General features: G+C 44.7%; 1 protein-coding gene across 1 annotated transcript in view; it reads right to left on the bottom strand.

Moving 5' to 3' along the window:
• The window catches only part of POFUT2 (protein O-fucosyltransferase 2), an 80,698-nt gene that overhangs the window by 25,018 nt on the left and 42,108 nt on the right, over positions 1 to 13,572 (bottom strand). The window contains exons 3-5 of the mRNA XM_029606153.1: positions 11,404 to 11,548; positions 9,595 to 9,705; positions 741 to 807 (exon numbers count right to left, since the gene is read on the bottom strand). Of these exons, the coding sequence (XP_029462013.1) occupies positions 741 to 807; positions 9,595 to 9,705; positions 11,404 to 11,548 (323 nt within the window). The remainder of the gene's footprint in view (positions 1 to 740; positions 808 to 9,594; positions 9,706 to 11,403; positions 11,549 to 13,572) is intronic.

Raw genomic sequence — 13,572 nt, 5'->3', positions numbered from 1 at the left:
GAGTTTTTCTAGATTTACAGCATGTAAGACAACTCAGAAGCGCAGGAAAATAGTTCTAGAAATGTGCAAAGAGGCTTTGTCTCTTGGAGCCTTTTTTGTTGTTTGTCATCTCTGTAAGTGTTTTGTTAAGTTACAGAATGTTTCTTGTCCCTTTTTCAAATTCTTACAACTTCATTTTTTCTTGACTGCTAAAGAAGAAAGGTGCAGGTAGTTCAGGTAGTGGATGAGGCCATGTGTTCTCTGGAGTTGTAATACATAATGGATGTAGGCTGGCTGAATGTTAATTTTCTTTTTATGCTTTTCTGCGAATCCATTTCTCTCAATGGCATTATGTTTGGATCCCCCTATATTGTGGACTATTAGGAGACTGATTTGCGTTTACTGTTTTTTTTACGTTTAGCAGTATTTCCTATTTCTTATTCAACTGTGGCTTGTTATAATTAACTGGAAAGATGATAAAGTAAAAAAGAAAAAAAAATCACAGATGTAAAATGGAAGACTAAGGCTCCTTGTTAATGGCATGGCATAAAACAGAAATGACTTTGCAGAAATGCCCTCTACAGCTGGTGGGTTTGTTGAAAGGCATCTGTTTTATTTTGGCACAAATTTGCCAAGGTTGCTAATAGTCCGTCCTGATGACTGCACTGCAAGCATTTCACTTGGATGCCCTGTACTTATGAAGTTCTAAATCTCTAAACTTTTATTATATTACTAAAAATGAATCCTTAATGTATACTCACGCTCCAGTAATCTTTCCCTCCATAGTAGTCATGCAGTAAGTTTTCAGCTCTGTCTATCATCACTGACCTACAAAAATTATTAACATAACATTTTACTTAAAAGAGAGAGACAGAGAGAAACGGCAGCAAACATCAGTCGGTATAATACATTCTTAGGAGATTATCTATTACACTAAAATTGGACATTAATGCAGGTTAATATATCAACTTTAATGCAGAAATTAACAGTGCAGCTAATGCCTGATGTTATAAAAAGGCAAAAAGCAGGTCTTCACATTAATAAGCACATTCCAACTGCTTGACACCAAAGAGAAGGGACCTCAGTGTTCACCTATCCCACTCAAAAGCAAGGGACCAATGGGTTCTGTTCCATGCCCACCACAGCCTCTAGGGGGCATTCTCCCCACCTTCCAACACTGTCCTCAAGATTGAAGCAGGTGGGAGCATGGCTCCCTCTTATCTCACTAAAGCAAAATGAAACATGATGCCAGTTGACATCCTGCCTCAATCTTTTTCTGGATGATGTCAGAAGGGGTAGGCCTTGGGAGATGGAGGGAGTGAAACAGATGGGGATGGTAGGTAAGGAGCGGTGCTATCTCGTTGGGCAGGGGAAGCTGCATCTCAGGGAGTGCGCTACCTCGGGGGGGGGGGGGGGGATGGGGTGTGACCCTCACAGAGTGTTTGTTGGGGTGAGGGGAGGACTTGAAGAATCCATTGCGCCTTGCATTAGCATGACTAGGTTAACACAAATTTTGATTAATCCATATTATTAAAGAGCTATTAACATGGATTTAACTCCTAATCATGTCACATGAATGTTTTGGGGCTTTAGGCTGTGTTTCTCTGCATTACCACTAATGCGGACTAAATGTGCAACTTTTCAGGGGTATATGTTAACTAATGCAGGCACTTAATATCCTTTAAAATCTTGCATTTGCCATAATACAGTTTATTACATAGACCCTCTTAATGACAATGATTCCAGGTCTAACGCATGCAGCAGTCTGGAATGCAATGAAACTTTTTTTTGAAGAAAAATTATGTTAATACCTAAAAATAATGGAATGAAGGTTTAGTAGCAGCATGGGGACATGGCACAAGAGACTAAGGAGAAATTACTACTTACCTGATCATTTCCTTTCCTCTAATGAAGGCAGGCCACTCCACAAAAGTGGGTTGTCTACCTCTACCTGGATGGAGATGGAGTAAAAGCTGACATCATGGACATATAGCCCTGCCTTGACATCAGCCCGCCAGTATTCTCTGAAAAAGCCAAACCGTGGACAAACTGATTATAGTTGAACATGACTATTAACATTCAACCACTCATTCTTCCAGCCAACAGGGAACACTGAGCTCAGACAAAAGAATTAAGCTTCACTAAATTGAGGGACTGGTTAAGACACTTACCAGTCCTCCAACGAATAGCAAGAATAACACTCTACAATGTACGCACCTAAAGAGTGAACCAAAGGCAAAAATCGGCAGCGAAGGAGGGGGTCGGAGATTGGCGTGCCTTCATTAGAGGAAAGGAAATTATCAGGTAAGTAATAATTTCTCCTTCTTCTGCATTCAGGCAGGCCATTCCCTACAAGTGGGATGTACCAAAGCTATGCCCAAACAGGGCGGGTAGCTGCCTGCGGTCCAGACACCATATGTGTGAAGGATGCATCCTCCTGAGCCTGTACATCCAAGGGGTAATGCTTGGAAAAAGTATGCAAAGAAGACCTTGTTGGCACTCGGCAAATCTCAACAGGAGACAATAATCAAATCTCTGCCCACAATACTGCCTGGGCTCTCATGGAATGCGGTCTGAACCGTTTCGGCAAAGGAATCCTGGCATCCACATAGGCTGCCGTGTTCATTTCCTTAACCCAATGGGTTATAGTTGCCCATATAACCAGTTCACCCTGTTTGCCTCCACCATGGAGCACAAAGAGTCGATCAGACTTCTTGACAGTTTTAGTAACCTCCAAGTACTGCATCAGATGCCGCTTGACATCCAAGACATGCAAGAGATGAGATATATTTTCAACTCTATTAGGGATGTGCATATGTTTAAAACAATACTGCAAAACGCGACGAATAAGGCTAATTCATTTCATTCGGGGGGTCCCAAAACGAAACCAATCTTATTCGTTTGTTGCATCTTAAACTAATGATTCAGGCCTATGCATAGTGTATGCCTGAGCATGATGCTCGCGCCTCAGCCTAGGCCCAAAGCTGGAGCCTTGCCTAGGCCCGACTGTGACACCGGGGCCTTGGCCGAGACCCCAAAAATTAAACAAAAAATACAATAACTTACCTTAACTGTCAAAGGATGGGTCCCGATCATGGGCCTAAGCCTGGACCCAAGCCCGATTCCGAGACCTGACCCGAAGGCCAGGTGCCGATGCCAGGGCCTCAGCCCGGACCCAGGCCCGGTAAGGCGACCTGATCCGGAGGCTGGGTCCTGATGCCAGGGCCTCGGCCTAGGCTGGGGAACAGACCCAGGACTGTTGCTGTGACCCGGCCCAGAGGCCGGATCCCAATGCCAAGGTTTTGGCCTGCACCCAGGCCCAATGTCAGAGCCTCAGCCATGAGGCTGGGTCCCGATGCCTGAACCTTGGTCCAGGATCAGGCCCAGGCCTCAGAGCCTCTTCAAAGTAATTAAATCTGGTGCGATGCCAGCGGATGGCGTCATTTGTCTTGCAAGTGTCAAAGAAAGAAGAGCACCCAGAAGAGGCTCCGAGGTCTGGGTGCCGATGCATGGGCCTGACCCTTGGCCAAGGCCCTGGTGTTGGGCCTGGGTCCGGGCTGAGGCCACAGCATCGGAACAGGCCGAAGCCACGGCGACCTACTGTGCCCGCAGCTTACACAAGGCCGGGTAAGTGGGACCGGGGGGGCTCCTGGCCTCGGCATTTTTTCAGGCGGATGGGCTGGAGGACCCGGGAGGCATTTTCATTTTCTGGCAGTTTTTTATTGGGAGGGTTTAATTGATTTGTTTTTTTCTCACAAATGAAAATGAATCAAACAATCCACGAACCGAAATTCATGGGGAAAAACCCGAAAACAAATTTTTTTCTTCTGCACATCCCTAATCTCTATTATAGTCCAGCATGAGCAGAGAAATAGACTGATTCAAATGAAACTCTGAAAAGACTTTTGGTAAAAAGGAAGTCCGAAGCTGTAATGCCCCTGGAGTCACAGGCAGAAACGACTCACAGCAAGAAACAGCCTGCAGCTTGGAAACCTGATGTGCAGAGCAGATTACTACCAGAAAAACTGTCTTCAAGGTAAGTAGCTTCAAGAAGAGGAACTCAGCAGTCGAAAAGTAGGCCCTACCAAGAAATCCAAGACCATAAGAACATGCCATACTGGGTCAGACCAACGGTCCATCAAGCCCAGCATCCTGTTTCCAACAGTGGCCAATCCAGGCCATAAGAACCTGGCAAGTACCCAAAAACTAAGTCTATTCCATGTTACCATTGCTAATGGCAGTGGCTATTCTCTAAGTGAACTTAATAGCAGGTAATGGACTTCTCCTCCAAGAACTTATCCAATCCTTTTTTAAACACAGCTATACTAACTGCACTAACCACATCCTATGGTAACAAATTCCAGAGTCTAATTGTGCGTTGAGTGAATAGGAGAACATAAGAACCAGACTGTGGTTCCACAAAGCAACAAAGGACGACAAAGATGCTTAACTCCCTTCAAGAACCGGGACACATCCAGATGGGAAGACAAAGGCCCACTATTGACTCACCCCCATAACAAGCGAGAGCTGCCACTTGAACCTTCAAGGTGTTAAGGGCTAAGCTTTTAAGTAATCTTTCCTGCAAAAATTCCAAAATTAATGGAATTTCCACCTTGAGAGGCTGAGAATCTCGCTCCTATCACCAGGCCTTGAAAACTCTGCAAACTCTAACATAAGTCAGAGAATTAGAAAATTTGCTAGCCCAGAGCAAAATGGAAATCACTGCAGCTTCAATAACCGAGCTCTCTCAAGAGCCAAACCATAAGATAAAATGGACCTGGATAGTCGTGTAGAATCGGTCGCTGCCACAGCAGATCCTTCCAACGTGGCAGTCTGAAAGGAACTGCCCACTAGTAGCCTCCGCAGATTGGCACAATTTCGGCCTGGCTTGCAGTCTTTTGAACTATCCTGCCTATCAGCGGCCATGGCGGGAATGCATACAGCACCTCACCCCACAGCCACTCCTGAACAAGAGCATCAATACCCAGATATTTCAGATCTCTTCTACGACTTCAATGTGAAGTTCCACAGTTTTTATTGAGGTTGCCAATGAATCCAGATGCAGGCAACCCCAGCCACCACTATGAGTTGAAAGGTTTTGTCCGACAACTCCCACTCTCCTGGGTTCAAGCTCTGTCTGCTGAGAAAGTCAAGCCTTACACTGTCCTTTCCAGCAAAGCAGCAGGCGGATATGTCTAAAAGATGTTGTTCTACTTATTCTATGAGTGTATCTATCTCCTCCAACACTTATTGGCTCTTTGATTTGCCCTGATGATTGATGTACAGAGAAGGGCGACCAAAATGTTAAAGGGGATGGAACAGCTCCCCTATGAGGAAAGGCTAAAGAGGTTACGGCTGTTCAGCTTGGAGAAGAGACGGCAGAGGGGGAATATGATAGAGGTCTTTAAAATCATGAGAGATCTAGAATGGGTAAATGTGAATCTGTTATTTACTCTTTTGGATAATAGAAGAACTAGGGGCACTCCATAAAGAGAGAAAGTAGCACATTTAAAACTAATTGGAGAAAATTCTTTTTCACTCAATGCACAATTAAGCTCTGGAATTTGTTGTCAGAGGATGTGGTTAGTGCAGTTGGTATAGCTAGGTTTAAAAAAGGTTTGGATAAGTTCATGGAGAGAAGTCCATTAACTGCTATTAATCAAGTTGTCTTAGAGAATAACTACTGCTATTACTGGCATCAGTAGCATGAGATCTACATAGTGTTTGGGCACTTGCCAGGTACTTGTAGCCTGGATTGGCCAGGATGCTGGGCTTGATGGACCCTTGGTCTGATCTAGTATAGCAATTTCTTATGTTTTTATGTTAGCCACCATCGTCTCATTGTCCGACATTATCTTGACCGCACAAGCCTCTAGATGCTCGGCGAATCTCAAGCACGCCAACCGAACTGCACATGCTTCCAATCGCTTGATGCTCCACTGATGCTCCTTGGCACTCCAGAGACCTAGCACCAGCAACTCCTGACAGTTAGCCCCCCCCCCCCCCCCCCCCCAACCATGAAGGCTTGCATCTGTCATGAGCACTGACCATTCTGGCATCCCTAAAGAAAATCCCTTCCTGAGATGATCCGCTTGCAACCACCTCTGTAAGTGAATGCTCATCTCTAATGGCAAGTGAACTCTTACCATGTAGTCCTAAGACTACACCAGGAAAGCAACATGCGCTGAAGAGGCCGCATATGCGCTCAGACCAAGGGACAACCTCCAAGGTGGCTGCCAGCAAACCCAGCACTTGAAGAGAAAACCACACTGTCAGATGAACAGCCCTTCTCAGGGAATGAACTTGAGCAATCAACTTACGAATGCAACTCTCCCTCAGAAACACTCTGCCCAGCTTCATATCAAAACAAACACAGAGATAGATACTCCAGCATCTGAGACAGCTATAAGCTGCTCTTGGCCAACCTAATTCTTGCATGAAGCGAGGTGACTCTCTTCCATGCTTTTGGCCCAAATCAACAAGTCATCCAGATATGGATGAACTAAGATTTCATTCTTGTGCAAGGATGCTGCTACCACCACCATGACCTTGGAGAAAATCCTGGGTGCAATGGCCAGAATGCAGAATGGCAAACTGCAGGAACTGTTGATGTTCCCGGCGAATGGGAATATGAAAATATACCTCTGTAAGATCCAGAGACGTGAGAATGGGAATATGAAAATATACCTCTGTAAGATCCAGCGACGTGAGAAATTCCCGATTGGACTGCCATTATTACGGAGCTCAGAGTTTCCATATAGAAATGAGTCACCCGCAAATGTCAATTGACTCTTGAGATCCAGTATGGGCCGAAAAATTCCCTCACTTTCTGGTTACGACAAAATTAATGGAATAACGGCCCGTATTTTCTTGCGATTCTGGAACAGGTATTACAGTCTTTAAGTCTAACATCCTCCTTAAGGTAGTTTCCACTACCACCCTCTTCTGTAGGGAGTTGCAGGGAGAGACCATAAAGGCATCCTCTGGAGGAATGCGAAGAAACACTCGAGCATAGCCTATCCGTATCACTTCCAGGACCCATTGGTCCATCGTGACCTGGATCCATTTCTGATAAAAAGCAAGATAGATGCCTATCTCATAAACCAGTAGGAGAGTCTACAGACCTTTATTGTGAAGTTCAAAGTGCTCCACTCCTGAAGCCCGCATTATTCCAAAGTTTTCTGGGATGAAAGGACTGAGACCTACCAAAAGGTCGAGACCACTGAGTCCCCTATAGGGACAAAAATGTCTGTAGTCTCTAGCATGGCCCCTTGCCCCAAAAAGACATGATTCTTATCTTCTGGCAAACAAGGGACCTGGGATTTCCCCCCCGATATATTTGCCATTCTCTCCACCTCACTGCTAAATAAAAGAGAACCCTTAAAGGGTAATCTTGTGAGACTAGAATTAGAAATAGTGTCCACCAACCAATTTTGCAGCCACAGCTGAAGTCTAGCCGCTATCACGGAATACACCCCTCTGGCAGCAATGCGAACAAGGTCACAGCCCACATCAGCCAAAAAGTCAGCTCCCAGTTCTATCACTGCTCAATCCTACTTCAACAGTTTCCTGAGAGAAACGCAGACTATCCCGAGCTACCAAGGAGCAACAAGAGGTAATTTGCAAATTCATCGCCATGGCCACAAAGGCCTGCTTAACAATAGCTTTAATTCTCCTATCCTGAGCATCCTTTAGAGCTGCCCCTCCTTCTACCGGAATGGTGGTTCAGTTTGTCACAGAACACACCAGCACATCTACCTTCAGGAAACACAAATGTTCCCTTGCCGCCAGATCCAAGGGTTACAGACCCGCCAAAGAGCATACCCCTTTAAAAGGTTTGCTTCTGGAATGCTCTCTTCAAGGTCAATCAACTTTTGAATTGCATCCAGGAGGAGAAACATGATGCTTTGCATAGGGTAACCAAAAGAGGATCCTTCTTTTGTGAACTCGTGGAGCCACCCCCAGCCATACCAATGTCTTCAGAGTCTGAGATAAGAGACTTGGCAACTCATCTCTATGAAAAAAATGGAACACAGTTCTATGTGGCTCTAAATCTGGGGGAATTTCCCCCTCTTCCAGAGGGGAGAAACTCAAATTGTCATCCTTCTGAACATCCTCAGGGACCACTGCACTGCGGCGCTTGCATGTGGTGGCAGACAATTGGGAACGCTGAGTATGCAACCCCGATTTAGAAGGTATTGCTGTCTCTGCAGGGCGACCCTGCAGAAAGGTCTGTAGTCCCTGAAAGAATTCCACCCAGGAAAAGGAGGATGGGTCCATATCAGGCCCCATAGTCCCCAATCTAATGTCCTCTGACCGAATATCCCCTAAAAATATCTCTGTCATAGAGTTAACTTGTTGTGTAGCTTCAAATCCAATCCCCCCTGACTAAGGGAATGGACCAACATCAACAAAATCAGTCGGAGGCGAATTTCTTCGAGCATCTAGGCAGCACTGACACAGACTTGCAGAATTCCATGGCTGTATTGCCTATATATGGCAAGCAGCACAGATCGCTAAGCTCTTGAACTTCTTTGTCACCGGCGCCATACTGCCTCGATTTTCTTGTGTGCTGAAATAAGATACGCGGTTAAAGTATGCGCTCAGTATGTGTCCACGCCGGCGCACAGTACACGCTCAAATAGGTGGTCAGTACACACTCAGCATGCACTCAGGTAGGTGCTCAGTATGTGCCGTCACTACACCACTGCACAGTGAAAGGGCACATACAAAAGCATGCAAAAACGCTGCCACAGCCTACCATGCAACTCAAACTCAAGCCTTGAGAACAGAGCCTAGCCCAAAAGCTGCGCCACCTCCACACCTCACTAAAACTCCCCAGAGACATAAGAGAGAGAAGGGAAAGATGCCGACCACTTTTGCTGAGGGCAGAAGACCCGGTAAGGAAGGAATAGGTGAAAAACCTCCCTACTGTCTTTCCTCTTTTTCTCCTTATATTTTGTTTTTCGTTTCCTGAGCTTAGCCCTCCCTGGCTGATAGCATGATCGGGTCTCCGGCTATGGGGGGAGAGGCGAAAGCCTTCACTGCCAAGCCTCTCTCGTCCTTCAATCGCTTTGCCTTTATTTTTTTAAATCTCCACCTGAAAGGCTGCTGGACTAAAGGCGCTCAACTGAGGGAATTTAGATGGTGCTATTAAACTTCTTTCTTCTTAATTTTCCTTTTTTTTTTTTTAAACTACAAACAATTCCCAGTAAGGAAATGAATGTCCACCATCTGCTGGAGATGGAGAATACTGGCGGACTGATGTCAGGGCAGGGCTATATGTCCGTGATGTCAGCTTTTACTCTGTCTCCATCTGCTGGTAGAGGTGCACAACCCATTTGTGGGGAATGGCCTGCCTGAAGGCAAAGGAAGTTGTGACTCTCCTGTCCAACAGGATTTCATGTGTCACAGAGATGCTACATTCAGACCCATGGGCTGGGCTATTAACAATATGCATCTCAGTTTGCCTCAGTGAATTTCCTTCCTGGCCTCTCTCAGGCGGAAAGCTAATAACCCAATTCCCTAGCAATTCTAGTATGACTACCAAAGAGTAGAAGGCATCAGAAGTAGTGAACAAAAGCAAATCAAAACAAAACAAATAAAATAACTTACTTTGCTGAAGTATTCTTTAAAAAGATGGGAGCAATGATGGAAGCTGATCCTTGGACTGACAGACAGGTGACATTTAGGCCTCTTGTTTCTTCATATCCCCAAAACCATCCTCTGAAATACAAATAAGTATCTGTATAGTGCAGCAATGCATAAAGTTCTGAAATTTTCCCTTAAGTTACTAAGATCCCACTGTAAGGAAACAAGGTGGGAAAGCATGCATGGATCTGGGAATGCTTTCCACCCTAGAATTGTAGAAGGAAGCAAACGGATTCTTATATTACATACAGAGTAATTTTAAAAGGCCATAAATATGCGTATCTGTGCGCGAGCAGAGAGACGCTGCAATTTTAAATTGTGCTCACAAGTACATGTGTATCATTTGAAATGCCCCTCCCGCACGTATTTTGGACAGTGCTTTAGCGGTTTTTACATGCGCATGCAGGCAGATTTTAAAACAAGCTCGCGTGAGGGAAAAAATATTTTTTCCAACTAGTCCACCAGCTTGCCCACTTCAAGAACCCTCTGGTTCTTCGTCCTGCAAGCCCCCAACTTGACCTTCAAGATGTGCTTAAAGCCCTAAATCTCGAAATCTTCAGACTTGCTCCTCATTAGGACCAGCAAAACAGTTACATAGATAGCAAGCCGAAGCGTGTAATAGTCAGCCTTTTTAAAATACGGACTTACATGTGCGAGTCTTGGCCCCTCCCCTTTTCCACTTCCTTATTCTTGATGCGCACAGGTATGTACGCACATACTTCATGGCTTCTTAAAATGCACATTGCTAGCACGAGGCCTACATATGCCCATATGTGGCCATTTTTGCACGAGCAATGCTTTTAAAATTGACCCTATAGTGAAAACATGCTAAGCTTCAGTATGATTTTTTTCATTTCTTGTAATTATGGAGTTAGGGGTGGAGGAAGAGTAATTTGGAAGGCATCTTTGTGCACGAGAGGGGCTTGTGAGCATGTGCTGTGTATGCATGTGTATAGGGGTGGTTTTGGGGGGGTTATCTTGGGGGTGTGGAGAATGTGTGGGAGTGAGGTGATTTGTATATGTATGTGTAGTGGGGAAGGCTGTGGAGGGTATTGATGTGTGGAGGGATGAGTGGGGTCATGTATGTGGAAAGGAGTGAGGGAGGCATATGTATAGGGAGATTAAATGAGTGGATGTGGTTTGTGTGTGAGGAGGATGTGGCTCAGGAAGTATAGTGAGATGGTTTGACAGGTGCCATCCTTTTCCAGCAGCTTCAGATTTTTTTTTTTTAATTTTGTTTCAATATTCTGCAGCCTCTAACTGCCTGCTATAGTAAAGTAGTAGGGAATTTTTGGGAAGGTTTGGTCTAAAAAAATACCGACGAGATGCTTCTGGTTTTCAAGCTTGTCCAATATTCCCATTTTCTTCCAGCAAGCCAAATCAGGTGAATTTCTGCTCCTTCATTGGAGAGTTATTTTGCCACAGACAGACGGGCGGAGAGGCATGAACTCCTTTCACATAATTCTTTCCAACATTCCATATGTTGGAAAGCATAAGGCAGCTTATCTCCCATGTGTTAGAGCTAGACGGTTACATGCATAATCAATTCCACTAGCATGCAATTTGGATATATGCATATTTTGATTCTTTAAAACACACACATTTTCATTTCCCAAGTTTTCCTATATCACTCAGTGATTATTTTTGGCTATATGCAAAAAACTTTGATTCTGCATACAAAATCTACTGAAAGTTGGTCTTTGACACTGAATTAATATCTTGTAACAGCTGCTAAATACAATTGCTCTTGTCTCCATGCAGATTTGATGTTACCGGTAGTGACCATGCTTGTCCACTGAATACATGAGCTGCTCCATACATGATCTTTCATCTACTTTCTCTTCCCAGGTGCCTTCTTTCCAGCCTTCTGCATAGCCCTGTAGGACATACACTTGTTCAATGAAGGGTCCTCCTGACTCTGTAAACAGATATAGTCCAAATTATATCATAACAATATAATACATTTCAAGCTGGGTTGGACCAATGATCCATAGAGACTAGCACTCTGTGTCTGACAGTGGCCTAGGAATTATTACTAGCACCCAATAGACCCAAACCAGAGTTTTATCTAAGCCAGGAGTGGCCAAACTTTCACATATCAAGAGCTACAAAAACAGAATTCACAATTGCAGAAACCTGTCATTCATTTCAAGTGCTGGAAGGGGGAGGAGGTCGGTAGGCGAGGAAAAAGACAGCCATTGAAAACAAAGACCACTCTCTCTCTCCCTCCCAGACACAAAGACACACACATGCACACACACAGAAAACCATTCCACTCTCGCTCCCTGACACATACACACCAATCCTTCCATTTTCTCTCTCCCAGACACACATACACAACCCTTCCTCTCCCTCCCACACAATCTTTCTTCTTTCTCCCAGACACAAAGATACACAAACAAAACCCTTTCACTCTCTCTCTCCCAGACACAAAACCCTTTCACTCTCTCTCTCCCAGACACAAAGACATACACAACCTTCCACTCTCTCTCATATACACACATACGTTCTTGATTACACATGTAGAACACAAACATACCCTCACCAAAAACAGAAAAAAAGAAACCATAAAGTTTAAGTAGAAACGTGCAGACAAAAACTGAACTGGAAACCGCAACAAGTCAAACTCTGTTGCAGTTCAGTGGGAAAACAATCAACATCATTCCTCAGAATATATTAAACAATGAAATCAAGAAATAAAAAACAGAATAGTAAAACCATATTAATAAAAAGACTTTCATACAGCTGACAAAGAGAACATCCAATAATTAAAATTGCATATAATATTATTTAAAAATTTCCCAAATAGCAATATAAACTTTCAAAACAGCAGATACATCAAATAACATACAATAATTAAAACTAATAATCATTAAATAATCCTCCACTCTACATACCTGGGAACTTTGTATCTCCAGATGTTCTAAGATTGTGGTGGATTAGCAGAGAAAAAGGAGGGATGATTCTCTTCTCATACACACGCGCTCTCTGACACACGTTCTTATTCACACACATGCTCTGACACACTTTCTTTTTCACACACACACAGATACATGCTGTTGCCACATGTTCTCTCACACGTTCTCTCATACACACACATATTCACACAAACACATGCACATACACATTCACAAATACTTATTTAAACACACTTATACACATAATCTTCTCACTTGTTTCCCCCTCTGAAGACAAAAGGAGCAGAAGCAGAAATAGCAGCAGCAACTTCTTCCAGCCCCCGCGGTCCGCCAGGTTCTGCCTCTTCCAGTGGCTAGGTCCCGCTGCCACTCCTGCTTCTCACTACTGGGGGCTGATGCTAGCCCCGCAGGCCACGCTGTTTCTCTACTCCCAAGTGCTGGGGGTGGTCGATGCTGCTTCTTCAATCCGGCGGGCCACGCTGTTCCTGACTGAAGGGGGAAGAGGATGATACTGCTTCTTCCAGTCCCCTCCCCTGTCACGCTGCTCTTCCTTCTCCTGACTGCTGGAAAAGGGAGGGGGCAAGAAATCAATGCAGCTTGTCTCGCAAGCTGTGCGGCTTCTGTCTGCGGGGCAAGGGAGGAGGGGTGTAATGCTCTTTTAGACAGGTAGGTCGTGTCATTCCTTCTTTTTATGACTGCATCAGGGTCCCAATATCTTCTTCAGGCCACTGTTCCTTCTCCTGATGATATGGGAGAACAGGGAGGAGCCACTGCTGGTGGCCAGAAGGCTAATTTAATTTGCTGGCTCAAATTTTTATGGGGCTATGGCCCCCGTGATCCACTCCATTCTGGTGCCTATGATCGCAGCATCTTTCTGCTTCATAAAAGCTGGCTTGGGTGGAAGTTGTAAGTTTACAACTTCCTCTGGAGTCAGCTGCTGAGAATGATTGCTGCTTGCAGGATTCAGACAATGCAACTGCATGTGCATCAGTAATCGGGAGCTGCAATTTAACCTAAGAAGAGG

The sequence above is a fragment of the Rhinatrema bivittatum genome, chromosome 6, assembly GCF_901001135.1.
Source record: "Rhinatrema bivittatum chromosome 6, aRhiBiv1.1, whole genome shotgun sequence".
Taxonomy (NCBI): Eukaryota; Metazoa; Chordata; class Amphibia; order Gymnophiona; family Rhinatrematidae; genus Rhinatrema; species Rhinatrema bivittatum.
Note: the sequence above shows the minus strand (reverse complement) of the source record. Positions and strands in the feature narration are given on the sequence as shown.